We start from the raw sequence: 25,836 nt of genomic DNA on the forward strand, positions 1-25,836 counted from the left end.
GATTTTCTTTCTGTTCATCTTAGCTTGCCAGTGCCTTTTTCAGTGTAGTAGTTCATGTGATAGCTCTACAGAGAGGGACTGTTTCTGGGTTGTTTAGCCTGGAGAAGAGGAATCTATGAGGAGATCGTATATACCAGCCTGCCAGTACCCAAAGGGGGTACAGCAAAGCCGGGGAGGACTATTTGTCAGGGAGTGTGGGGATAGGACAAGGGGTAATGGCTTTAAACTAAAAGAGGATGGGTTTAAATTAGATGTGAGGAGGAAAATCTTCCCTCTGATGATGGTGAGGCACCGCCATAGGCTGCCCCATCCCTGGAAGTGCTCAAGGGCAGGCTGGATGGGGCTTTGAGCAACCGGATCTAGTGGGAGGTGTCCTTGCCCATGGTGGGGGGGTGGGACTTGGGGTTTGGACTTGGAAGATCCCTTCCAACCCAAACCATTCCAGGATTCTGCAAAACATAATCTTTCTGAATAACAGTTGCTGCTGCATAATTTCATGAAAGCTCACGTCTGATTTGCTAACTAGCATTTATGTATTTGTTTCTCTTTTTGTTTTATTTCTGTTGTAAGCATATCTTCTACAGCAACTGTGTATGGTACAATTCCTGTGATCCTATTGAGAGAAACAACTGGAAAACAGTATACTGAAAATAAGTGGCTAAAAGCAATTGCCAGATATTGCTTTATGTTATTAGCTATGACATCTTAGGCTATGTATTTTCTTCAGTACCGTATGCTCCTCTGGTTTTTGAGATGTTCCAAAGTATTCATTTGTGAAGATTATGTACTGGGAAAATATTTATCTCATGCTATCATGATTGACAATCAATGGCTATTTTAAATTTAAGCTTTTAACTTCACAGTGGGCCATGGCTACCTTTCTTCAGTTAGACTACATTTTATTTTAACTGTATCTTTTAATTTTTACAGCTTTCTGACATCCTACAGTATTATTTAATATAGAACATGACCAATTTATTGTTCTGTTCATGTAGTCTATGTGACTTCTTTATGTATTTTTTTTTGTTAAATATCATTTGGCTAGATGTATTCTTTTCCACACTTTGTCTTTAAAAATACCTATTCAAAAGAAACATTGTGTAGGGATTTTTTACATGGATTTTACAGAAAAGGAAATATTCATTTCGAAGGCAAGGCAACCTTTTCTATTTTGCTACAAAACTAGATCAACTCCTTTAATGAAATCAAGAGCACTCCAGCATATTTTCTGACAACTTTGTGATTGCTGCTGCTTCTTTTCCCTTCCTACCTCCCCCCCAGCTGTAGCTTAAATGCGTCCTAAGTGTGAACTCTCTTGGGATTTCTTAATTATCCTAATTGTTTTGTTGGTCAGTAATACTTTTCATTAATGTACGTTGTCCAAGATGAATTAGGGAGGGGACGAGGGAGATGGGGAGAGTGAGTGAGAGCTGCTGCAGCTGTTCAGCCTTTCAATCTACTCTTACCCTATGGTGGAATTACTTACTGTAAACAGAACAGATTGTTTTGTTTGTTTGTTTGTTTTTTGTTTCTATATTATGGCCTGATTCCTTGCCTGTTAGTAAGTAGTAGTAACTGCTGGCTTTTGTTCTGCTTGGGTTTTCTGTTTCCAAGTTTAAAGACACAGGAGCTTGTACTTGTTTAATGCCTGGCTAATACCCGGATAGTTTAATTTGCCTGTGTCTGCACCTTGTAATGCAAACCACTCCTAAGAGTAAGTGTTCATCTGTCTGGATTCATTTTCTGTGTATCTAACCTGCCATTCTCAGCGCTATGCATTTATCCCTGCGTTCTTTATTGTTCTGCTCTTAAGCTGCTGTCATTGCAGCCAGTATTTACTCAACGGCATATGCTCAGTGTCTTCTTACTCAGGTTGTAGTTGGTTGCCTGTGCCTTCATGTGGCGGAACGAAGAAGTGCTGCCTCTCTACTCCTTTCTCTTGTATCTGCGTGGACTTGCTGTTCTCTATGACATTTTGAAGCTCTTCACTCTTTGCTTAGGAACAAACTATAGCAAGCCTTTCTTCTGGTTTTGATGTAAAGTTCTGTTTGGCTGCTGTATTGTACCAAGGTATCTTCAGTAAGCATATGCTTTCTGCAGAACCCTGTCAGATAATTTGAGGGGAAAAATAAAGACTCCGTTAAGGTTGTTAATACTTGCTGGTTGCTGGTGAGCAGCTTCTTCCATATATTCCTTTGCTGCGAAGGTGTGCAAACCAGGACGTCACTGCAAAATTATTAACAGGCGATAGCGAAGAGGAAAAACTGAACTAACATCCTTCCAGTTCCAAAGGTGCCTTACGAGCACTGGTGTATTTTCTTTTATGGTCTTTCACATTTGCTTTTAAAAATTCCATCACCATCAGGAATGCCAAATTCTAGCTTAGCATTCAGTCATAGCCAGAAGACCCTAATATTTGAGTACAGCTCGATCTAGCTATCCTTCTTGGATCTTTGTGTTCTTGTGAGATAACTATACTGATATCAAGTAGGCTTTACAGCTTTTTTTTTGTGTAAGAAATTTTTGGTATTGCTCTTAGTGAACTCAGTGAAACTTCTTTTCTTTTTGTTGCTGGCATCAGTAGCTTAGTGAAGTGTGCATCATTGTCCGTGTTAGTTCCATGGACAGTTTATTAAAGCAATGCTGGCAGAATTCAACAACATTGGACATGCATCATGTATTATTTTTATTTCAGACTTGGCTGATCTTGAATATATTCAGAGGAAGCCTCTTGATCTTAACAATGTAAGAAATTTAAGCTGACTTACTTCCAGTTGTCATCCAAATTAACACTGTTTTGTAAGGGATTCAATCTTATTTTTTGTGCAACATACAGGAGAGCAAGAAAAAGAATAGTATCTAAACATCGTTGAACAAAGGCTGTGCTATTGCTGCAGTAGACTGGAAATTCTCTCAGAAGTCTGAATATCAAGGCTATAGTGAAAGGTGATTCCTACTGCTGTTGTATTTGCTGAGATTATTTTTATTATTATTATTATTTGCTATGTACCTAATTTAATTGTCACTAAATTCCTATTTCTGGGAACTTTGCACAAACCCATTGTTGTGAAGAAAGACATTTCGGAGTAGTGGACATTTGAAGTTGCAGTACTGATACAGCAGGTCCAAAGAAATGTGCAAAGTTATTCCTGACTGTGTTGCCAGTAAAATGGTGAAAAAGGGTCGGATGGTCATCTCTAAATTTTGGGGTTATTCCAAAAAAGATCTACAATCTTCAGTTTCATATTGCCCTTAGAGCAGCTGATTGCAGAGATACTCAAATTATGAGTGCTTTGCAACACTGGGGTGTCTTCTACAAGTTGCTCTCACAGTTGTTACCAATGGTTACCTTGTATTTGAAAGCATGAGAACTGTGTCAGTGTGGATGACAGCGCTGGTTTTCTCAGTAGCAGAGGCATGCTGAAAATGGACCACGACATTAAAAAATGGAAAACGTGTGAATACAAACTGTGTGGAAGAGCTGGCTTCATGTAAAGCTATGGCATGAAGTTTGGTCAGCAAAGGTAATTGTCACTTTTGAAAAGTAGGACCATAAAAGAAGCCTCTGATCTGGACAGTTACACCTACAAAAACTACAACTTGTAATGCTCTGCAAGGATAGAAAATTAATAATATGAGCAAAAGCAAAGATGTCTATACTTAACTGAGCAAAACAGTGTATTTTCCTCATCAGCCTGTGTCATATCCTTGGATGTTCTTCCTCTACTTCCCTTCTTGAGATGGGTTTTGTTTTTTGTTCCATTGAGGTAAAAGTCATCGAAGCTATTATGAAAAAATGATATTAGTAGTGTGAAGTCTTTTTCTTTAAATATATGCAAATAAGACTTCCAGATCATGCATGCTGAGAATTTGATTCTATACCAAAAAAAATAGTTTAAGAGCAGGTCACTTTTGGTATTTCAAAAAGCTACAAGTACTGCCTTTTGACTTCTGAATTAATGTAAATGTTTTGGATTTTTTTGGTCAAAATAGTGGTCTTAATCAGTCCAGTTCCAGTGGCTTTTAGCTGGTGCAGCCATCTGATTTCATCTGAGTGATACTAGATATTTACCCTGGCTCCCCATGTAGCCAGTCGCAGTGCAGGGAGGTGCTGGCCCCTAAACCCACAGTAAGTTTCGGTCTCGTTTAGGGGGGTGGGTGGGTTTCTTCCCTCAGCACCCGTGCCACGTCTCAGCGGGCGCAGGATGAAGGCTCCTCTCAGGGAGCTGACGGTGACCCCACCGAGAGCTGCACCCTTCACGCAGGCCTCATGCCCCTGGCCTGGCCATGCCTGCTGGGGAGATGGCTCCTGCCACCTCCAGGAGTTCCTCTGCAGCCAGAGCAGGGCTGGGGTGGCCCTCCCTGTGCCACGGGCACCGGTCCTGCAGCGGCGTGTCTGCCTTGCTATCTGATCGCTTGCTGGGTGGCAAGGCAGTGCCTGCCTTGCCCGCCCTGCACGCCGACGGCAGCAGGCGCGGCCCTGCCAGCCAGCACACGGCCTCTGCGAGGGCTTGGCTGGTGCTGTGAAAACTGAAACCACAGCCTGCCGGGCACTGGTGAGAGAACAGCCTCACTGGGACGCTCGTGCTGGGAGCAGAAGGCCCACCCGTACCAAGTAAGCTAGCTGTTCTTACTGGCTTTTACTTCATGTTACCCCCCTGCTCTGGGTTAAGTCGCATTCTCCTTGCACTTCCCCTTTTTTCCGTCTCTCTCTCTTCCGTGAATTTTGTGGGCTCGAATTAGATTTGCTGCTGACTTCCAGGGCTTCTGACGTGATCCTTTCATCTGCAGGCTTGAAGAGCTGTCTGTCTGTAGAGAACTGGCTTTTTAGAATAATTTTACGCGTTGCCAGCAGTCTTTTTAGTTGCTAACTCTTTAAGAATGCGTGTGTTGTGAGTGATACAAGAAGTGGTTTACATGACATAGCAGAATCTGGAACAGGAGCGAGATGAGAGAGAGATGACTCTTTAAGTATTATTTGAGTTGTCCTGTATTTACTATGTTGGGGCTATGTTGTTGTTATTTTGCATTGCTTTCAGCCTATGCTGTCCTCACCTCAGAACCCCATATAATTTTTTTGGCACATAAATGTAGAGCTATGCCCACAGCACATACAGAACGTTGCATAGTCAGGGTGTGGTGACCTGTAAGAGCTATTTCTTGGGCAAAGTATGTTTAGGTGTCAACACCACCTTGACAACAAGTGATCGTTATACCTAAATCATGCTAAAGTTTCAGATATATAAAACCATATGGGAAACAAAAATGCCTTTTACTAAATTGTATGTTACTGTTGTTTCTGTACGAGTAGAAATTAGGTAGGTGTTGCTTCTGTTATGCCAGTGCTTGATCAGACCTACTGTAAAATGAATCTTCTGATCCATAGTCATGAATGTTTTATGTTTGGTCTGAAAACAAATACAGAAAACAGGATCTAGTTTCTAATGTGAAACATGAGTATTAGAATCATCCCTCCTTCTCATTTTTGCCTTTGGAGAAAGCGAAAACAATGTAAATGACACAAAGTTCTCAAACATTGCAGAGACCCTTCAGTCTTTAAATTATCTTTTTTTTCATGAGTAGTTTTGTCATTCTTGCATTTTTATTTAATTAAGATAAAACATAGCTTTTTTTATAAGATGTTTTCTTTTCCAGAGTAGTTGTTACTGTCAGCCTGTTAAATAAAATGCTGCCTTTATTGTTTCTGTTTTTAAGGGAGTGGTTAAGTATGACAGACACGGAGAACTAGCCAGAAAAGCCTTGTCCCGATCTTAGACTTCCAGAAGGGTTTGTCTCACAGATGATTCGTTCTGCTAGTGTTGTCTTGCAGAGCTATTGCTGTAACTTTGCTCCCCAGGTGGACACTCCCAGTTTGAAATCTGGGAGCAAAGCTGTGTTGCATTTAGGTGGTGGATCTTGAAGGACTGGAAATGGGTGTGGAGGAGAAACACAGATGGAAACCCCCATCTCCAGAAAGTAAAGGAACCACTTTTGTCAGTAAGCCAATCCTCAGTGTGTCATCTTCATTTCTGTTCTTGTTTTCTTGAGTGAGAAGAACCTGAACTTGAAAAAGGTTGTAACTTTGTCCATATTGTCTTCTGCAAAAGGAAAAAATCTAATAGGAAGGCAGGGAAGTTTGTAGCCTTGTGAACTAATTCCTCAGGAGCTCTTCAAGGCTCAGAAGCCTTACTGACCCTGGAAGAAATAATCTTTATGCATTGCTTCTTAGAAGTGCTAAAAATTTTAATCCCCAGGAACGTAACCTGTGTGACATATGACAGGATGACATGGAGATGGAAATTTTAGATTTTTCAATTGAGCAGTAATGTTCTTATTCCTACAGAGCATGCACAGGACCATTATGAAGCAGTTTTTTATGTGCTTGAATTCAGAGCCCATTCTGGAACAAGAAATGCCTCAGTATGGCTACTTTTAAGTAGGAATAGTGAATCAATGTTGAGTTTTTACTTTTTTTTTTTTTTTTTTTTTTTTTGAACAATGCCTACATGAGGGTTAGGCAGTGTTACTTTTATATGATATTTTGAGAGCAAAAATCTATAGTTTCTTGTTCAGGTGATTTTTGTTTGTTCTACTGTCTTATTTTTCCAATCATGTGGGCAGCAAATACCCTTGTGGCAATGCATGTATCACTTCATATAGCTTTGTTAGTAATATTTCTGTTCTGCATCGTGAGGGTGAAAAAAAATAAATCTCTAATTCAGTAGCTCTCACTAGTTCTTGTGACCACTAGCTGGCCATTATGAGTATTGTCTAGTCTGATTATTGTAATAAAACTAGTCACACTCATAATCTTGGAGATCTGTAGTTGTATGATGAAGTCCTCTTTTAGATAAAAATATTAACTTTTTAACCCCACACTTTAAAGACGGCTGTCTCAGTTTGTAATTCAGTTTCTATTCCTGCCCTCCTGAGGCAACGCTTTGCATACAATCCCTGGGTCATACTGCACACCAAGTGACACAAATCCTAGCTGAACTCAGCAGCTCTGTGTGGCATGTGGCTGGCACCACATAGCTTGTTTTCCTAGTGTTTTCTTATCAGCCTTCCATTTGCTGCTGCAGATAGCTGTGGAACATTCTGCTGTTTAAAACCATTTACAGAAACTGCCACAATGTTTACAGCTAACTATTAACTCTTTGCAGGACAACACTGTATATTAAAACATAGAGCTGAGAAGAGGGATTTTGAGCAACCTATGAAAAAGGAGAGCTCTGCTACCGTGATGAGTATGTACTTTACTGTAATGCAGTACTCCCTCGTGCAGAGTGGGAACCTGAGAAGAGTGCTGACAGTATTGACACACTGCTTCTCATACTTGAATATGACTGAATGGAAATAAAATTCCTGTATGTGCCAACTTGTAGAAGTTACTGTGATGGAAACAGGAGTTATCCAAAGGCAGATAACCGAGGAGCACATTTTAAGAAATTGAAATGGGGAGTATAAAAACAAATTTTTGATGTCAAACCTCTTTTCATGACACTTCTATATGTCCAATGGGGAGTTTCACGTGGAATTCAAAAAAGCGGCTTTTTGATTATTTCTACATGCATAGCCGATGGCACTTTCATGTCAGGTAACCCATTCTGGGATCGAGTGAAACTACTAAGTTCACTATCAAAATTACAACAAAATGAACATCTTCAGCAGTGAACAGTAAGCATGAAAGCAGAATGTTTTTTACTTGCCTCATGCTTTGACTGGGAGAACCTTTCCAATGAAACAAAGCCTGGTGATGGGGGGGTATGATCTAGATTCAAAAGATGAACTGTGTTGCAGTCTGTGCTTTTAACTCCATTTAAAGGTTTTTAAACATTAATGTTTAATATCACAGGCTGTGATATTAAAGCTGTGTTCTGTATTCAGAACACTAGGTACATACTGGCTTTCTTTCTAGATCAGGAATCTTTTGCCCACGGATCAAACTGTGTGCATGTTAAGATTCTTCATGTTTAGGTACCTTGCATGTTCTGTGACTGACTAGCAAACTATTTTCTTCTACTTCCAAAACAGGTAGACAACAACAACAACAAAATGTGGAAAATATTAGACATAGTAGGAGATATTAACAAATAAGTGGTCATTTCCTCTTACCTGTGGGGTAGTTCTGAATTTTTCTATATATTAACTTCCTGCATATGAGTAAGTATAAAATGAGGTGTAGGAAGCTTAAGAAGAGTCAAATGGCACAAGAATGTTCTAAAATTGGTTGGCATTCACTTCTTTGGGTTGTTTTTTGTTGAAGCATTAGCTGATTTGGAGTCTTAAGAGTGACATTAAAATAATAAAAAATCATACCAGTATGATTTGGGTTCGACATAGGTTGCTGAAATCTCGTAACAGTCACCTAACTCAAAGATGGTTTGACTGATCAGTGTCTAGGTGATACAAAGCCTTGTACTTCACTTTGGTGTAAATACATTTCTGACTTCATTCAGAGATTGTCCTTGATAACACTTTATTTTGTGTGACCAAACTCAAATGTGAGTAGATTATCTCAAAAAACACTGCTTACATGGAACCTGTTACTCTAAGTTAGAGTAGTATGGTTAATCAGCTTTAGCTGATGCATCAAAATATAGTGGTTAAGCATTGCCAAGTTTCTTTTCTGTGCTAAAATGGCCTAAATATTGTTCCAGTATGCAAGAAAACAAGAGGTGTGAGTCTGTGTTACGAAACTTGACTGACCGAATGCCCTGTGTTCCTCAATAAATTTAGCACCACTTGAGGCTCTGGGAAAAGAAAAAACAAACAAACAAAACAACCTTGAGCTATTCAGTTCTTCCATTTCTTCATTTAGACAAGTGTCTTTAAACATTTTTCATGTCTTTGTTTCATGAGAAAATGGATTTATTCATTTTCTCTATGCTCTTTTAACACTTCTAAATGATGGTTGCTTTTGCTCTATTCATATTTGCTGCAAATATTTATTCCCAGAATGCAGAATGAATGAAATTTCAGGGTTAGTCTTTTCCACAACAGTAATGAGGATCATCTTTTCAATGCAGTTTTTGCAGGGAGACAGTGTTACTGCTGGTCTTTGGTGGGTTTTCTCTCTGATCTTTACAGCTGTGTTGGAAAAGAAGTACAGACATAATTCTAGTGCTTGTTATCAGTACTGATATTGTCTAGGAGGGCAGTATGTATGGAGTCTGAAGGTCATCAGGTAGAAAATCCTCTTCTGGAGTGCTCCTGCCATCATCCAGAGAAGTCCAGATGTGTCTTTGCCAATGGCTTCACCCGTCACCTCCTTGCACATGAGGTCTTCCCCTGGCGGTGTGCTTGTGCTCCCTTCACCTCCAGCAAGCTGTAGTGTTGTTTCAGCTCAATGCCCAGCAACTGTACCTGCTGAGGTTTCTTCATGATTCTGCAGATAAACATATTTTAGCTGTACTTCAGTTTATTCTTCATGTTTGCTCTGAACTGTGAGTGCACATTTGAAAAGAGCAAATCTATTTCAGTGGTCTTTAGCAGTGTGGGCTTTTCCTGACTTTTTTTTTTTTTTTTTTAAATGGGGCCTTCATCTTTAAAAATATTTTTCCTGTTCTCTTTGTCAGGTTTTATAAACGAAGGTATTTACTGGTAATAGTTTTTACAGACTTTTAGATTGTATTCACATGTACTGACTTTATGAATGTTAAAAGCACAGGACGCATCCCTAGAAATGGTGGTTATTTCCTAAGATGAGTATTTAAAACAATGCATATTGTGGAATTCATGCTTTCCTGTTTGAATTCTTCAAACTGCCTATTCAAATGAATCATAATGCTTGCAAGCTTGAATCCTGTTTTGCTTGCTTTGCACTTGATACCGTAAAGCAAAGGTGGAGGGGCTTTGCTGAGTCAGGGCTTTAATGAATTTAGTATTGTCTACCAACATTAGTAAATAACTTTACATTACATTAAAATACGGCAACAGGAAAAAAAAAGTACAAAAAACTGTCTTTAAGGACTGTACTTTTTTTTTCATTCTCTTTTGAAATGTCATGGAGAGCAGACATTGTTTACTAAAACTGCATGTTACACATTTCAGCAGTGATAATAGGCTTTGTAAGTGAAAGAGCCATGCTGTTAGTTACACATAACAATGTAAGTCCTTAGAAGTTCCAATGCAAATTGTTTAGAAAGGAAAGTATGCTGATTACTTCAATGAAGAAACTCATCACAACAGGACAGCATAGTTTGTATATATATCATATATAGTAGGCGTGCTTTGTGTAAACATACTGTAGACTTGGTAATATGCAGGTACTAACTGGAAGCCTATATCCTGCTATTCCATATTATTATTAAGTTTTTAATATTAAACCTCTGCAATATTAACTGAGAGCCTGAGCTCTGAGAAGGAAATACGGGTCTCAGGTGTGTTTTTTTTTTTTTCCTTCTATTGAACAGATGTTGTTTTTCACAGTAACTTAATAGTGAAACTGTTTCTCTGTAAGAACGGTAATTACAAAATAATTGGATATTTTCAGAATTACTTGGGATGGGAAATGCCACAGAAGCATTCAAGTTTGTAACTTTTAAATCAGCTATTGTATCAATTACATTCTTAACAGTATCTATAAAGAGGCCATCCCAGTGCTACATTTTTCTGCAATGTTAAATCATTGCCTGTATTAGCTACAGTGTAGCTTTAATCACTCACACATAGGAGACAGAAATATGCACACAGAAATAACGCAGATTTTAGCTCAGATCACATCTTGCAGCTCCCCTTGGTATATGGAAAATTAATGGAATTGTGTTCATGCCACAGACTGCAATAGTGATTCTTTGGTATGAAAGTATGTGGAAGATTGTATGTTGTCTTGCTTGCATTGTTATGAAATGCATTGTTAAATGCACTAATGGCCTATAAATGCCACTCATGGCCTACCTCCTGTCTGCTAAAAGGCTTCTGGTATATCTCAGGGTGGAAAGCGTTAACCTGTAACTACTCAAATGGCATTTTACATTTCAGTGAAATAACTCATTACTTTTTTGCAGTTCTTCAAACAGCATTTGTTGCATGTCTCACACATGCTGTGAGTTGGAAACAGAACCATTCACATAAACAAAAAAAATCTTCAATCACACCAAATTTTTGCGCGTATTGCACAGCTTTAATTAAAGTAACCAAAGCCAGTTTACATTTACACATTCAGTTGAAACATATTTATGTATTACTGTTCTGTTGCGTAGGCTGGTTTTTCCCCCCATGATATATCCTGTAAGTTAATAACATCGAAATAATGAAAATTTTGTTACCTCTAAGCCCAAGAAATAATCCCAATTCATATGTATGAGAGGCGTGTAAGTCCAAGAGGGTACTCAAGTAGCTATTCAGCCTTCTATCCTAGGCCAAGCACAGCTGGATGACCAAGCAAACATGGACATAAGCTGGTCCAAAGGGTTCAGGGCTGGAAATGACAGGTTTGTCTTGGTACCCATTGCTGTGCAGTGACTGTTTGCGGAAGAAAAGTCTTTGATCTTTAACTTGAGACGTTCTTTTCTCTAACAATAAGTCAGGTTCTTGCTTTCCCATTTACTTGGCTCTTACCAGAGGACAAAATGTCAGGTTCCATCATCCCCATCATCCTATTCCTGTGACGTGCACAGCCCTCACACTCAGTTTTTCAGTTTTTCCCCCAAAACTTGTCCTTAAATCTATTTGTTTCATTTGTGCTGGAGTGTGTCAGTCAAGCTGATCCTATTACTTGTCTCAGAGAGGTTTAAGCTGAAAAGATGGAACCTTATTCCTGTATTTTACATTTGTGTTTGTAATATAATGGTTACAGATTTTATCTTGATTCTCCTTAGTTTCTTCAGGCAGTAGTATCTCAAATTGTGGCACTGTAAAATTGAAAGTTTTTCTTATTAGTGCTGCCTGCATATCCTTTGTTGTTCAATTCCTTTTCTTTTTTGTTGTTGCATCTGATCTTTAACCTGAGAGCAGCCTATCAGAGATACTCCAGGAGCTGCGCTGGGGCCTCCTTCCTCCCCTCCCCGCCTTCTCCCTGGCTGAGTGCACGTTTGTTAGCTAGCCCTGCACACTTACCTCCCTGTTTCAACCAAGAAAATAACATCCAGGGTACTGTGAAAAGTAGTAGTCAGCGTGTCCTATGGAGATTTTCTTATTCATTACGCTTTTTTCCATGTTTGAATGTATGTAGTGTTAGATAGGTTTTGCATGCGTTCTTTTTTGATTCTTTTTCTCATTTTGTCTAGGGGTTTGTGTATTGGTTGTTTGGTAAATATTTTCAGCATCTCTTCCGTTTCTGAATTAGCTGGCTGGTAAGTTGTGACTTGATGGTTCCTTTTAAGGGCTAAGCAACAGCTGTTTGCAGTCTGAGGAGTCTTCTGTGTGTTTTTCCGAAATTAATAGCTTCAGCTGACAGTAGCTGTTGCTCCATTGTGTGTGGTGCAGTTTCAATGATTTCTAGCTTGTAGTACCTGAGACCTGTCATGGGTTCTTTCACCTGCTGTTTTGTTTTTCCAAAAGACATCTGCATGCAATTCCCTGAATAGTTAGTTATTTTCTTCTGATGTTTGTCACCATTCCTCTCTTTGCCTTCACTTGTACTTCCGTGTCTCTGGAACATGCACAGTGACACGAGATAAGTTTTTGACAGGCTTTTTTCTTCTGGGTTTTCCACCTGCTTTCTCACTTTCGACACTGTTCTCTTTCAACAGCAGCATAAAGTCTGTGCTGTTAATTTGGTGGATTGGCTTTGGAGCTCCAGTGATAGTGGCTGCTGGGCTCTCTGGTGGCCGGCTGGCTGCAGGGGGAACCATCTCCATCCACTCCCTGCTGGTGACTTCCCTGCATTTGCTGTGGACTTCACGTCCTCCCCCAACCCACCCTGGGTGCTTTGGGAGCCATGCAGCAGCCGTCCCCCAAGCAGGGAGCACCTGGCAGCCCCCCTCACCCCAGGTACTGGGGCAGGACCCACACGGGTGCAGCCACAGGAAAATCCATTGTCAGTGCTGATGGCTGATGCTCATTTTCCATCTGCTGCAGGCTCTGTGTCTGCAACAGCGCAAGAAAAAATGCTTTTTCTGACAGGGCGTGTGTGCGCCTTTCCTGCTGTTGCCCCCCAGCCCCGAGGGCAGCTCCAGCTCTTCTGGCTCGTGCCTTTCTATTGGGCTGTTCAACCTTTCCTGTTTGTTTTGGACAGGGCTCCTCTGGCACCAGTGGTGGCAGGCGCTCGCCATCCTTTCGCATGAGCAGGGCGTGCCGTGCTGAGGTGTCCGGGAGCTGTGCGTCAGGCAGTTTTTGTGCCAGTTGCTAGGCAGCACGTTAATATTTACCTCCCGGCCTGGCCTGGCCTGCCTTCATGTGCTGCTTTGGCAGACAGCTTCACCCGCTCCGCAGCCCCACCGTCAGCCCGCAGCTCTTGCAGCACTTCCCGGTTGCCTGTTGTGGGCTGAGGCAGGCAGCCCTCAGCAGAGGAAAACCAGCACATGCCACCGTGAGGAGTCATCACCCAGAAAGGACTTGTGGGAGTCAGGCTGTTCTTTTAAAGGCTGCGCAGTGGTTATGAAACAAGCATTTAGGCCGTGGCAGCTCGCTCTCGCTGCAAGGCTCAGTGCGCTCACAGCGAGCACCGAAGGGCTCGGAAGGACAAAAGACCCTTTTCTCCTCCTAGTGGCTCTGCTGGCAGAGGGCCTGTAGGTGGAGAGGGAAAATTTAAAAGGCATGAGTATGGAGGAACACAGGTGAAAAGCACTGTGTAGATGAAATGAGGTGTGCCGTACCCTGGGTAGCCGTAGGACCTGGCAGTATGGTGTTGCCCTGCAGGCAGAGGTGGTATGTCGCAGGAAAGGCCCTGTGCTCCCCTCAGCCTCCCCAGGAAGTGATTTTATTTCCCCATGCCAACCCCACGTGTTTACAGGGGAGGACAGGTTGGCCTGCACCGTGATCAGCAGCCATGTATATAAACTCCTTTCTGTCCCCCAGCTTGGGGAAGTGTTTCAGTGTATTGCAAGGAAAAGGCTCTGTGTGCGAGTTTCTGGAGGGGAGGAAGGGAGAAGTGTCAGATATCTAATAAATAAGTCATACTGTGTGGGAAACAGAAATGTATCTTTACAAAATGAATAGGGACCAGGATGACTAATATGAAGGTATACAACATACACATTTTTCAGTCATGAAGAAGGAATTTGTGTTTCATGAAGAAATAAGAAAAGAAAGAAAAATCTGTTTTAGGGCAAAATAAGAAATATGATGTTGCCTACAGATTACTTGATAATAGATAGTGATAAAGTTGTTTACAAACATTTGTTCTCTGTCCTGATGTAGGCAGCTTTATACATTCTCATGTATGTCTCCACCCATACAAAAGTTCTTACCTATTATGTGATCAATCCATGTGATATACATATATAAAAAATAAATTATTATTTGCTTACATTTCTGTAGGGTGGCAACTGCAGATTCTCTCTAGTATATATTTAGAGTTATTAAACCTCTTAGCAAGTTATGCAAGATACTAAGTGCCTTGGAAGGGAGAGCACAGTATAGTTGTCACACCTTGGGAAATTAGAAAAATTTCTGTGGAAATACAAGGTCACACCAGGTATGGAATAATTTGCAGCATCTAAGTTCTTTCAGACTATATATGCTTTAATACAGCAAACAGGGAGGCAAGCATCTAACAAAAAAAAAAAAAAGCCTAGAAGGAAATGTAATTTGGGCTGTTCATTTAAATGCAAACTGTGAATCTGTTGCTACAGTTGAGCTTGCAAATACAGCTTTAAGCAGAGGAACAATAAGCAAGATAGGGAGGTAGTGTTACATCTGTATAAAGTATTGATGAGAATTAAAATATTTATTTCTGGATTATGAAGTTTGATACAGTCACATCAGAAGTAAAACGTCTGCTGTTCTCAGGTTAACATCCCTGAAACTAGGAAACTGGACTGTTGGCAGCCCTTCTGAAAGGCTTGCATGACATGCACAAACACTTCTTGGTGTGTGTTACATGGAAAGTAACTACTCCTTCTCGTCTCAACGTGTTTCAGCTTCCAATTTAATATTAAATATTTTGTGTGACAAAGTAATAAATCCAAAGGTATATCTTTATAAAGAAATTGTTTTATAGTTTAACTTAGATTGTAGTTTTATACTAAAACTTTTATAGTTCTTTATAAAGAAATTTGAAATGTGAAAGAATCCTGCACAGTGGGTATGCATAATGCAGAACAAGAACAGGATTAGAGTTTGTTTTGATCCTTGGCATCAAATTTGCTTTTGGTACATGTCAGAGGGGGGAAAAAATGTTCTGAGAAGATCTACAGTCAAGATCTCACATGATCATATAGTAGAAATACAACTAAGACATAAGATACAAAATGTGAACTTCAGTATGATTTTATTCTTTATTCTTGGTTGTTTATCTAAAGGATTCAGGCTGTTTATGTTTGCTTTATATATGTATGTATACCAAAGTTAAATTGGTTTTTTTTTTTTTTTTGTTTTTTTCCTCAGAAGCAGTCCCCCTCTGCTGATGCATCAAAAACACTCACTATGAAGCCATCTGAAGTAAAGGTAAGCTCATGCTTGCAGCTAAGCACAAATATATAAAAACAATGAAACTTCTTTTTCTATACTTTGATACCGACGAACTTTACTTTGTGTATTTCTCATCTACAGCTTAGTTTCTTCATCAAAAGCTAACTAAAAAAGGCTGTAGAAAGTACTGAGGATTTTAGGAAAACAATAGCAGCTTTTTAGTCATGCTTTGTGACATGCATATTGCTCCCCCTGGTGTTATTACAGGGTTATTCACCTAATCATAGTTTCACATCTCCAAAGAATTGAGGTCTAGTTTCAGCCTTTAGTGTTTGCACAGCTGCATTTTCTCCTAAATCACACGTCTATGGCTGCCTGGCAGCATCCTTGCCTTTGTTCTTTACACTTGTTTTCTGTCTTAAATTATGATGACCACTTCTTCAGTGTAGAAGCTATGCTTTGCTGGTTAGAAGAGTCATCCTTTAGTTTTTAGAAGACAGCCTCTTATGCCTCTGTTGCCTAACAAAATTTATGAATATTTCAGCAAACGATTGATTCTCTTCTTCCATTTCCCATAATCACAATACTGAAACCAACAAAAATATTGAATACCAACCTCGGCCAGCAACAAACTGTGCAATAGTAAAACTTAGGATTGTCTGCACCTTTTGTAAATACAAGTTAAGAAACACTTAGAGTAGTGAGGTTAAAAGGGGCATCTGGATGTCATCTGGTTTAGCCTCCCCTGTCAAAGTAGGGACAGCTCTGAAGTTAAGTGAGACTGTTCAAGGCCTTGCCAGTTAAACCCTAAATACCTGCAATAGTGCAGATTGCACAGCATCTCTGGGTAGCCGGTATTGATGTTTTGTGACATTTTAATGATGATTCTTTTTCCTTTTATCAGATTGGAAGTTCTTTTGCTGTCATCATAGTGTCTACCTCTTAGGATGGTCTAGCCCCATTTTCTCTATATTTGAATTTAGCCATTAGATCACCCTCAGCCTTTTAAAGCCCTTTTCCTGCACAGACATATGTGACTTAGGCTTGTAGCAGTGAGCTGGATGAAGATCATCATTACTAGTTGTTGTGTTTGCAAGCAAACTCACTTGTATTGTTTGCAACTGATGCCATTCAATGTACTGTTGAGCCCAGAAAACTGTCTAAATGTAGTTACAGTCTTTTACCTACTTAGGATTTCAAATAACTCGCAGAAGAATGTAGTAAATCTTTAGTCAGTTCTTTAGAACTATTGTTTGCAAGATGAAACAGAACTACAGTAGCAGATGCATACATTTCAGGGCTGTGAGACTGGCAGACACAAACCCCTTTTTGAAACACTGTCCTGCATTCACATGTGTGAGGCAGCAAATGTTTTCTTTTAATGCCTGTTGTGTTATCAATGTCTTTTGTTCTGCTGGATTATGCAAGCTATATGCATTCTGACAGTAGGCTTTTCTGCACAGACATAGTGAAAGCTACAAGACCTTGCAACATTTCTTAATGTGAACTGTCAAACTAACAATTCTTTCCTAATTGCCTGCTGCAATCAGGTCTCACTTCTCTTTCTTAGAGTCTCTCTAGTGTGCCACAATTCTTAAAGATGCCCTGGACCTCTCTCTGACCTCTGAGCTTCCAGTTTTGTATATAAATATTTTGTCTTGAATTAGCTCTGATTTTTTTGCCATTCTGAGAAAGCTGTGAGTTACTACAGCTGAGCAAGGAATGTGGGATTGTTTTGTAGGCAAAACCCAAGGGGTTAGGTGGAAAGGTCTGAAGAACAGGGTGGACAGAAGGTACCTTGTGGCTTTTGCTGGAGGAGAAGAGGAAGTAAGGTGCTGGTACTGCCACAGAGAAAAATATTTCCTGTTCAACTTTCTGCCTTTTCCTGGTACACACACTTGTGCAACTGCAATGTAAACTAAGTAGCAGAACTGAATTAGCTTAAGAAAAATTGTTGTTGTTGTTGTTTGAGGCTATTTTTCAGTTTCCCAAGCCAGTATGGAATGAGGTGTCTCAGGTACTGAGACAGTACAGGTGGAAACAGGCAACAGAAGAGGAAGTAAGACATCTTTTCTCTGTAGGATTTTTGTGTACACTGTAGACTGATGCTGTGGCTTCAAATTGACTGCTCATGATTGATGGTCTTTAAAGGATGACTGGCAAAGGATGACTAAAGCATTGAGAGTAGCCTCTGAATATGTAGTCTCATACTAAAAGGACATCTCATGTCTGACTCCTAGCTTTAGCTTTAACATTAATGCATCCAACCTTCTTGAGCTAAAAGCTGAGAAAAGCTAGGATTACCTTTTTAATATAGGATTGTAATCAACTGGGTGTCTGTGTCTTTGAGTTAACCATATGGTAGTCATATAACAAGGACATATGAGTGAGAGCACATAGAGTATGGCCAAACCTGGTAAGTACTGTGTTTTAAAAAGGGTAGACATCAAGAAAAAATCCAAGTGGAAAATCAGGGAGGTTAAGTGATTGTTACTGTTGTTGTTTTTTAAAATTTCTTCTTATTTTTTCCCAACTTTGTCCCTCTTCTCTGTCAATATTTTGCTTTTTGTGACTTGCTCTTTCTGGTATCAAACATCCTGTGGCAGTGTGTTCTCTTCTGTGGTCTGTAGCCTCCAGACCTCTGCCCGCTTATGCCTGTATGTGTTCACAATTTTACAACCAAGTGTCTGTGGTTTAGTGTCTGGGTGTGAATACATATGATAAAAAATGATAAACAGGTTAGGCAAATTCCTTCATGTATTCAGTAGCTTGAAGCTGGATGTATTGAAATGGCAAGTTGGCAGCTGAAACAGGAAAAAATTACAGAACTATGAACAAATGTAAATTAAAGTCATTGAAGTCTAATCAAATGTTATTTGGTTGCTCACTGACTTTCAATAGGCTTCTGGGAAAAAAAAAAAATCTATTGTTTTTCTCTTAATAACTTCAAATGTGCTCAGAGTATTAGTCAGATAGAGGGGATAGGGAGGTTTTCCATCTCTGGCCAAGCATTTCCAGAGTTCAAAAGTTCCATGGCTGAATGTGGACACCATGCCATGACCCAGAGTGCAGGTGTCCCTGGTAAGCTGTGGAGCAAATGGTTTGGGTCTGAAGGGACCTTAAAGATCACCTAATTCCAACCCCTTCTGCCATGAGCAGGGACACTTTCCCCTAGACCAGGCCGCCCACAGCCCCATCCAGCCTGGCCTTGGGCACTGCCAGGGATGGGGCAGCCACAGCTCCTCTGGGCAGCCTATGCTGGTGCCTCACCACTCTCAGAGTAGAGAAGTTGTTCCTAATATTTAATCTAAATCTACACTCTTTCAGTTTAAAACTATTACTCCGTGTTCTGTCCCTACACACGCTGACATAGAGTCCCTCCCCAGCTTTCCTGCAGCCCCCTTTAGGCACTGGAAGGCCTCTATAAGGTCTCCCCAGAGCCTTCTCTTCTCCAGGATGAAGATCTTCCCCAGCTCATTCAGCCTGTCTCCACAGGAGAGATGCTCCAGCCCTCTGTTCATCCTTGTGGCCTCCTTTGGACTTGTTCTAACACTTCTGTGTCCTTGTGGAGGGGCCGCAGAGCTGAGCGCAGGCTCCAGGTGGGGCCTCACTAGAGCAGAGCAGAGGGGGACAATCCCCTCCCTCACCCTGCTGCCCACGCTGCTGTTGGTGCTGCCCAGGGTACAGGTGGCTTTCTGGGCTGCAGCACACATGGCTGGTTCCTGGTGAGCTCCTCATCAACCAAGAGCCCAGGTCCTTCTCCTCAGGGCTGCTCTCAATCCATTCTCTGCCCAGCCTGTATCTGTGCTTGGGATTGCTCTAATTCAGATGCAGGACCTTGCACTTGGCCTTGTTGAACCTCATGAGGTTCTCACAGGCCCACCTCTCAGGCCTCCGGATGGCATCCCTTCCCTCCAGCATGTGGTCAGTGCCACACACCTTGGTGTTGTTTGCAGACTTGCTGAGGGTGCACTTGGTCCCGCTGCCCATGTCACTGACATGGGGTGTTATACTTCCTTTTTTCTTATTTTTATTTCATATATAACTATAATTTAAGTTTTCAATGTTTGTTCTTATATGTTTCTATTACTACTAATTTAGTGCTTACTGTACTTTGACTTGGGGTAAATGGCAAGAAACAATTTTCTGTCATGGCAGTGGAAAGCATAAATCAATCTGTTTATTAGGTTCATTTAATGGCATCTTTCCCTCTTTTTTCAGCGCTCCATATAAGAAGTGTTTGTATCTGTTTGCATTGACTGCTCATAGTTTGCTGGAATGGGGTCTATGCCAGGTTTTTGTTAAATTGCAACATCGAAGCACTATGTACTAGTTATATAGCACGCGTGGTAATGGGTGCGAACCTGTCTGGTATTTTTTTGGTTATTTCTAATGGTCAGCTTATTTAAGTGCATTAATCTCTGTCTGAATGTATGTTGTTTATATTTCAGTCCACACCAACAACCAAAGAAGAACCTGGAAAAAATGCTCAGTCATCCAAGGTACGTACTTAACTTACAGCTTTGGTGATCTTTTGCACTTTGTTCTTTGACCAACTTTGAAGTGATAGGTTAAAGTCTTTGCTTCTACTGTGCTGCATAAGGCTGCTGCATGAGTAGTAACATATCCATGCGCAAAAAAGCTATGAGCCAACAGGTATGGAAATACAGTCTTTGGGGAAACAGTATGCATTATTGTTTCAGAAAAACTTAACTTTTGGGGTAACTATCTTTAAATATATATTGTGCTTATTTAGGTGAAGGGTGGCAGGAAGACACAGAGAAGGCTAGTGTTTTCGTTTTTCCAGACAGCGGTCTTGGGACACAGTGTTGAATTTGCATAGACTTCAGTCCTGAACTCTGGACTTTTCCCATCATTTGCTTTTATGCAACTTTATATGAAAAGAAATAAGCAGTAGTTTAAACTGACTTTGACATTGTAGGGATGATTTAACTTCCTTTCTTTTTCTTCTCCGTTCACTCTCCATATTTACCATGCCCACTTTCCAAAAAAAGGAGGAAAACCTGACTTACAACAAAATAAAAACATCCCAAGTGTAAAAAAAATAAAAAAAAAATAATAACAAAAAAAATCCCTTCCCCCAAAAAACAAAAGCCCCAACCCAAAAGGTCAAAGTTACTGCAGTCTTAATTTGGAAAAAGAAAGGGGGGAAGGGTAATTGGCCAAGGAGACATAGTTTAGCAAGAATAGGTAAGAAAAGTTAATTTGCTTTTCAGTTTTGACTAGCTGAAAACATAATTTTAAATAACATCTTTTAAAGGATAAATGGCTGATAGAGAATGGAGTAAGCATGTTTTTCTCCTCATACAGTACCTAGATATGGCTGGACCTGTGACTTTTTCCTCTAGTTAAATGTGAACTATGCATTCCCTCTGAATGCAGTTTGAAAGATAAATTGTCTGCCCCCTCTAAAGCTGGATGTGCATGTGTCTGTGTGTAGCTGGTTAAAAATAAGAACTTCCTAAAAGATGGTAATTTTCTAAATGTGGGTGTTGTGTGTCTTGAGTCTTATTTTTTTCCTGTTAAAATAAACTCTAGGAAGGTAAGCGTTCAAAGGATTGTCACTTCAGAGTGTATATTCTGGGCAAGAAATGCATCCTCATTTATACAGCCCAAATTTCTGAATTTTGGTCAATAAGAGGAATAGGTTTTTTTCCTATCTACTGATTTCCAGTCCATAAAAATGTTTATTTTTTGGTATATTGATTGAACAAGTGTAGATCATGTTCTCTAGCATTGAATCATGGTAACAATAAATAATCTTAACTTCCTGTTTTATGACAGCCAACAAACTCTCAAAATAACCAGCCATCTGAAGAGAGACAAAAAGAATCCAGTGGTGTAAGTTGTACATTTTTTCTCTCTCTTTTCTTTCTCTTGAGGACTTCTTGTGATATTTTTCATCTTTAACATAAAAAAGCAAAAAAAAAAAAAAAAAAAAGAAAACAAAAACAAACAAACAAAAAAAAACAATGGCCCCAAATTATTTCCCTATCTAATATTAAAAGGTATTTCTCTACAGGCAAAAGGACAAATTACACCTTCTGCTTCTAAACCAACTAATACAGGAAAGGTAGCTACAAGTCAAGCTGAGCAGCCTCCACAAACAACCTCCAGAGAGCCAGCACAGGTATAGTAAAAGTAGCAATCCAATTTTTATTATTTATGTTACTGTAAAGGTTAGAAATGCACATCAAGATGCACATCTTATGCTGAATATTGTCAAGCAAGACTGAACCCCCAAAAGTCAAAATGTAGAAGAACTGAGAACCTGTCTTGTATTTGAAAGTGCACATAACAAACCTCTTCTTGTGCTGGTCTAAAACCTGGAATTTCTGAAACTTTAAATTCTACACACAAATTAACACCCTGAATATACTGAATCCAGCTAACACGTGGTAGTGGTAATTGATAAGGATTGGCTGCAAAGCTAGATAGTGTTGGTAGTTTGTGCTAGTTGTTTGGTGATCCTGACATGCATCTGGCTTCACATTGCCTAATACACTGTGGCTTTTATTCAAGCAAGCAACGCGAAGATTATTACAGCTGTGGCCCTGTTTTAGACCTTTTCCTGTATGTTAACATAGGGCTCCTATATCATTCATGCTAGCTTTTTGCAGATTCCTTGCGGCTCCATGGGGGTGATTGGTTCCTCATGATTTTTTTCCCCACCCTTTCACTACTGAAGGTGAGCAGAAGGGACTGGTCAGTCACACGGATGCTTTGTTTATTTTAGCACTGCCAGCATGGAACTGCTTTACCCGTGCAGTTTCAGACATGTCGGTAGTAGTAGCTTTTGCTACGCACAGGTCAGCAGGTTATCTGTTTGCAGTAGGACAGCCCATACCACATGACTGCAAGGTTGGGAGGAGGGTAGGAAGACAAAGTTTGGGGAAAAAGTTTGGGAGGGATCACCTCTAGGTGCAGTCTCTGAATTTCACATTTTAGGCTAGGTTCAGTATTGTCATGCAGACTACAGTTACGTAGCTTGCCCTCAGCCAGTAGGTAGAACTAGCTTATGTTTTTTATTCAAAGTGTAGATGAAGAGGAACCACAGATCTTCATGACTGAGTAGAACAACTCTGTTTTACTTTGTGTTGTCTCCAGAATTTGTAATGAAAGTTCACATATATTATCACATAAAGTGATTTCTTACATTTTCTCTTATTTCTCCAGCCGAAATCTGAAAAGACATCCACCACAGGTGGTGCAGCTGATGCACGTGCTGTTGGCGCAGGTGCTGTTGCAAGTGCAGTTACTGCAGCTGATAAGCCAAGCACTGAGGTTGGTAAATACAATTCCAGATAAATGCTTCACCTGTATTGACCTCAGAGAATGTTTCAGAAAAGAAACGTTCGTGTTTCAGGGAAAAAAAAAAAGGTAACTGCTGAAGTATTTATGGACAGATGGTAGTAAAAGGACTACCTGGAAAAATTGGTAACCAACTAGTGGCATGTTATTTCCTTTTTATCAGATAGCATTTCTTCAGAATCATTTTTAATACAAGTACTATAAAACTAATTCCATCTTGAGTTATATTTCTGCATCAGCTGCCACATAAATACGAATGATCTTGTTACTGGCACTGGGAAATGAGTTTAAGAACAGTTCTTGCTGAAAAATTTTGCAATTGCTGAACCTGCTCAAATCTTTTTGTCTAGTTTCCAGGAATTTTTGGTAGATTCACCAAATGATTCAGGTTTTGTTTTTCTTTCCACAGAATGATACTTTTTATAACACTCTGCTTATTTTTCAGACTGGTATGGATGAGTCAGCACTAGACAGTTTAATAGATACACTAGGTGTACCTGAAGAAGATGAGCCTACTAGCCCAGTTTACACTGGTCCAGAAGTTACGGTATTTTCCTTTTTTATTTTTTAGAAGATTCATCTCTCAGATACGTCTGTAGTTGTTCGCTATTACATTGACCCAGTAATTGTCTCTTTGATCCGCTAAGAAGTAAAATAAAGCTTGAACAGTTGCATTTTAGTGGTTTTCAGTAATACAGAAATGGTGTAATTATGTATATATCACAGTAGGAAATGGTTAAGTGTCAGCAAAGTTGCTTTTTGAATTGACTTCCAAGCATGGTCTCTAGCAGATTTACAGAAGGCAGTAATGGAGGTGTAGGAGAGCATTAAAGAACCTAGGAGCTTTCACATGTACTTGCAAAAGAGTAAAACATTGAGAATTTAGGCAAGAATGCATACTTTTCTGAGTTTGAATGGAGAAGTAACAAAAGGGGGATTAGGGTTACTTGCTTAATACAGTACTCAGACATAGCTCTACGTTAGAAATTATTTTCTATAAACAGGAGTACAAAAACATTGATGTGTGCATTCTTTTCAAAGGAAGATATTTCTTCACGATACTTAGAAGAAATGGGAAAACGAGAAGGTAGTCTCCCTCCAAAGTATGTTGAACTGCTGAAGGTTAGTGAATTAATAAAAGAAAATAATTCTTTGTCCTTCCTTTCTTTCTTTTTATATGTTTTTGTTTCCCATTAATTACAAAAGTAATTATCCTTTTAGAGCAAAGGAGATGGAAAAGATGGAGGCCCACCAAAAGCAGATGACCAATCTGAAGTAAGACTTTTTTTATTTTTATTTTTTATTGCAGGGAGAAAATAACCCAGTTATCATTGGATTCCTTGGAAAATCAAAGTGTTGCACGTCTTCCAAAAATTCCATGAAGTAGGAGAGGGTTGTGAGCTGCCAGATAACACAGATATTGATAAAACTAATAGAACCGGGCATAAGATGGTGATGTGTGGTTTTTTGTTTTTCTTTTTTTTAAATAAAGAGGTAGGAACTCTAATGATACTGACAGAAACAGAAACAAGTCAAATAAATAAATGCTTATAGAGCTATTCGGCATAATAATAACAAAGGGAGGAGATAGTGGGCATAATAATAACATAGGCAGGAGATAGTAGCTGTGCATACAGGAATCTCCTAGTAATCTTTTTAGCAAAAAGTACTTCAATTTCTGCACTTAGCAAGATTATTCTGTTAGCCAGTTTAATTTGCCTGTATGTTCAACATATAAAAATAAGAGCATGTCTGAAAAATGAGTGAACAGCTGAGGGAAAATATTATCTGATTAACCATGGAACATATTCAGATTTTTAAACTGAGTTTGACAGCTTTAATATTTGAACTTCAATAATCATAACCTAGCTTGCAATTTCTTCTTCAGAAACCAATGACAGATGATGAGCTTGCAGATGCCCTGTCATCTGACTTTACTTGTAGTATTCCTTCTGCTGAGGAAAAGAAGACAAGTCTGACAGAGGTATTGATTCCTTTTTTTTTTTTTTGGCCATGAAAGCTTTTATTGCAATGAAGTATTTCTGTTACTATTTTAACACCTTACTTGACTTTAAAAGACTGTTGACAGTTTTCCCTTCCTTTTGTTTTTGCAAATATGCCTGTAGTTAAATTTGTCTCATTTTGTTCTTATGTAAAAGAAACAGAGTAAGGATGGTGAAACCATACAAGCACAAGCAGCAAGCTCAGTCAAGACTTCAGTTCCTCCTGAGAAGAAAACAAAATCAAAAGAGGTATAGAGGTCTATCTTTTGACCAGTTACCTTCTAATTAAAATTTCAGTTTACAAACATGTCATATGTATGTGTGTCTGATCTTAGAAAAATGCTTATCGTCTTCATTTTCAGTTCAAAATCTCAACTAGCCCAGAATGTATGGGAATAATAGGAAATGTGATTGCTCAAACTGTACAGCATTTTGAAGATCAAATCTTGATGGGTCAGATAATTCTCCTTCTCCATTCCTCTGCAGAGTAACTGTTCTTTCATCTGGAGACAGCAGAGGAGTAAAATGTGTTTTTGTGAAGTTGTTTAAACCTGAACATGGTTTCATTTTCTTGTATTTTACAAACCACTCATTTTACCACTCTTTCTAGAGTTATACTGCCCCATCCCCAAGGGAAAATGTTTTGATTTGACTGTGCTGAGCTTATCACAAAATACACCATATGCCACCAAGTAGAGAAGACCAGTGTTGTGCTTGCTGTTTCTTTCATACACACCATGAAAAATATATGTGTATTAAGGTCTGTGTCAATTTAAAGAAATAACAACACGATTCTCATTCTATTTTCTTAATGCAGGAAATGAAAGAGGATGCAATGGAAGCACTTATGGATACTATTGGTGGACCTGAACCTGAACCTGAACCTGAAGATGTTACCACTATAGTAGAAGTGTCAGAGGTATAATCTTTCTTTTTTCTTCTCTTTTTTTTTTTTTTTTTTTGTCCAACAGCTTTCAGAATCTCC

At 39.6% G+C, this 25,836-nt stretch overlaps 1 protein-coding gene across 17 annotated transcripts in view; it reads left to right on the plus strand.

The window, feature by feature from the left end:
* Window positions 1-25,836, plus strand: part of CAST (calpastatin) — a 60,658-nt gene that overhangs the window by 12,934 nt on the left and 21,888 nt on the right. For 12 of the 17 annotated variants that reach the window (XM_038170029.2, XM_038170032.2, XM_038170026.2 and 9 more), the window contains 11 exons: window positions 15,493-15,552; window positions 19,968-20,018; window positions 21,322-21,378; window positions 21,560-21,667; window positions 22,714-22,821; window positions 23,294-23,395; window positions 23,890-23,970; window positions 24,070-24,123; window positions 24,737-24,832; window positions 25,008-25,100; window positions 25,669-25,770. In XM_038170029.2, the coding sequence (XP_038025957.2) occupies window positions 15,493-15,552; window positions 19,968-20,018; window positions 21,322-21,378; window positions 21,560-21,667; window positions 22,714-22,821; window positions 23,294-23,395; window positions 23,890-23,970; window positions 24,070-24,123; window positions 24,737-24,832; window positions 25,008-25,100; window positions 25,669-25,770 (912 nt within the window). Of the gene's footprint in view, window positions 1-4,499; window positions 4,616-15,492; window positions 15,553-19,967; window positions 20,019-21,321; window positions 21,379-21,559; window positions 21,668-22,713; window positions 22,822-23,293; window positions 23,396-23,889; window positions 23,971-24,069; window positions 24,124-24,736; window positions 24,833-25,007; window positions 25,101-25,668; window positions 25,771-25,836 lie in introns of those variants that run through there. The other 5 variants (XM_038170027.2, XM_072031678.1, XM_072031680.1 and 2 more) reach the window with 2 other exon arrangements.

This window comes from Anas platyrhynchos, chromosome Z (genome assembly GCF_047663525.1).
Source record: "Anas platyrhynchos isolate ZD024472 breed Pekin duck chromosome Z, IASCAAS_PekinDuck_T2T, whole genome shotgun sequence".
Lineage (NCBI taxonomy): Eukaryota > Metazoa > Chordata > Aves > Anseriformes > Anatidae > Anas > Anas platyrhynchos.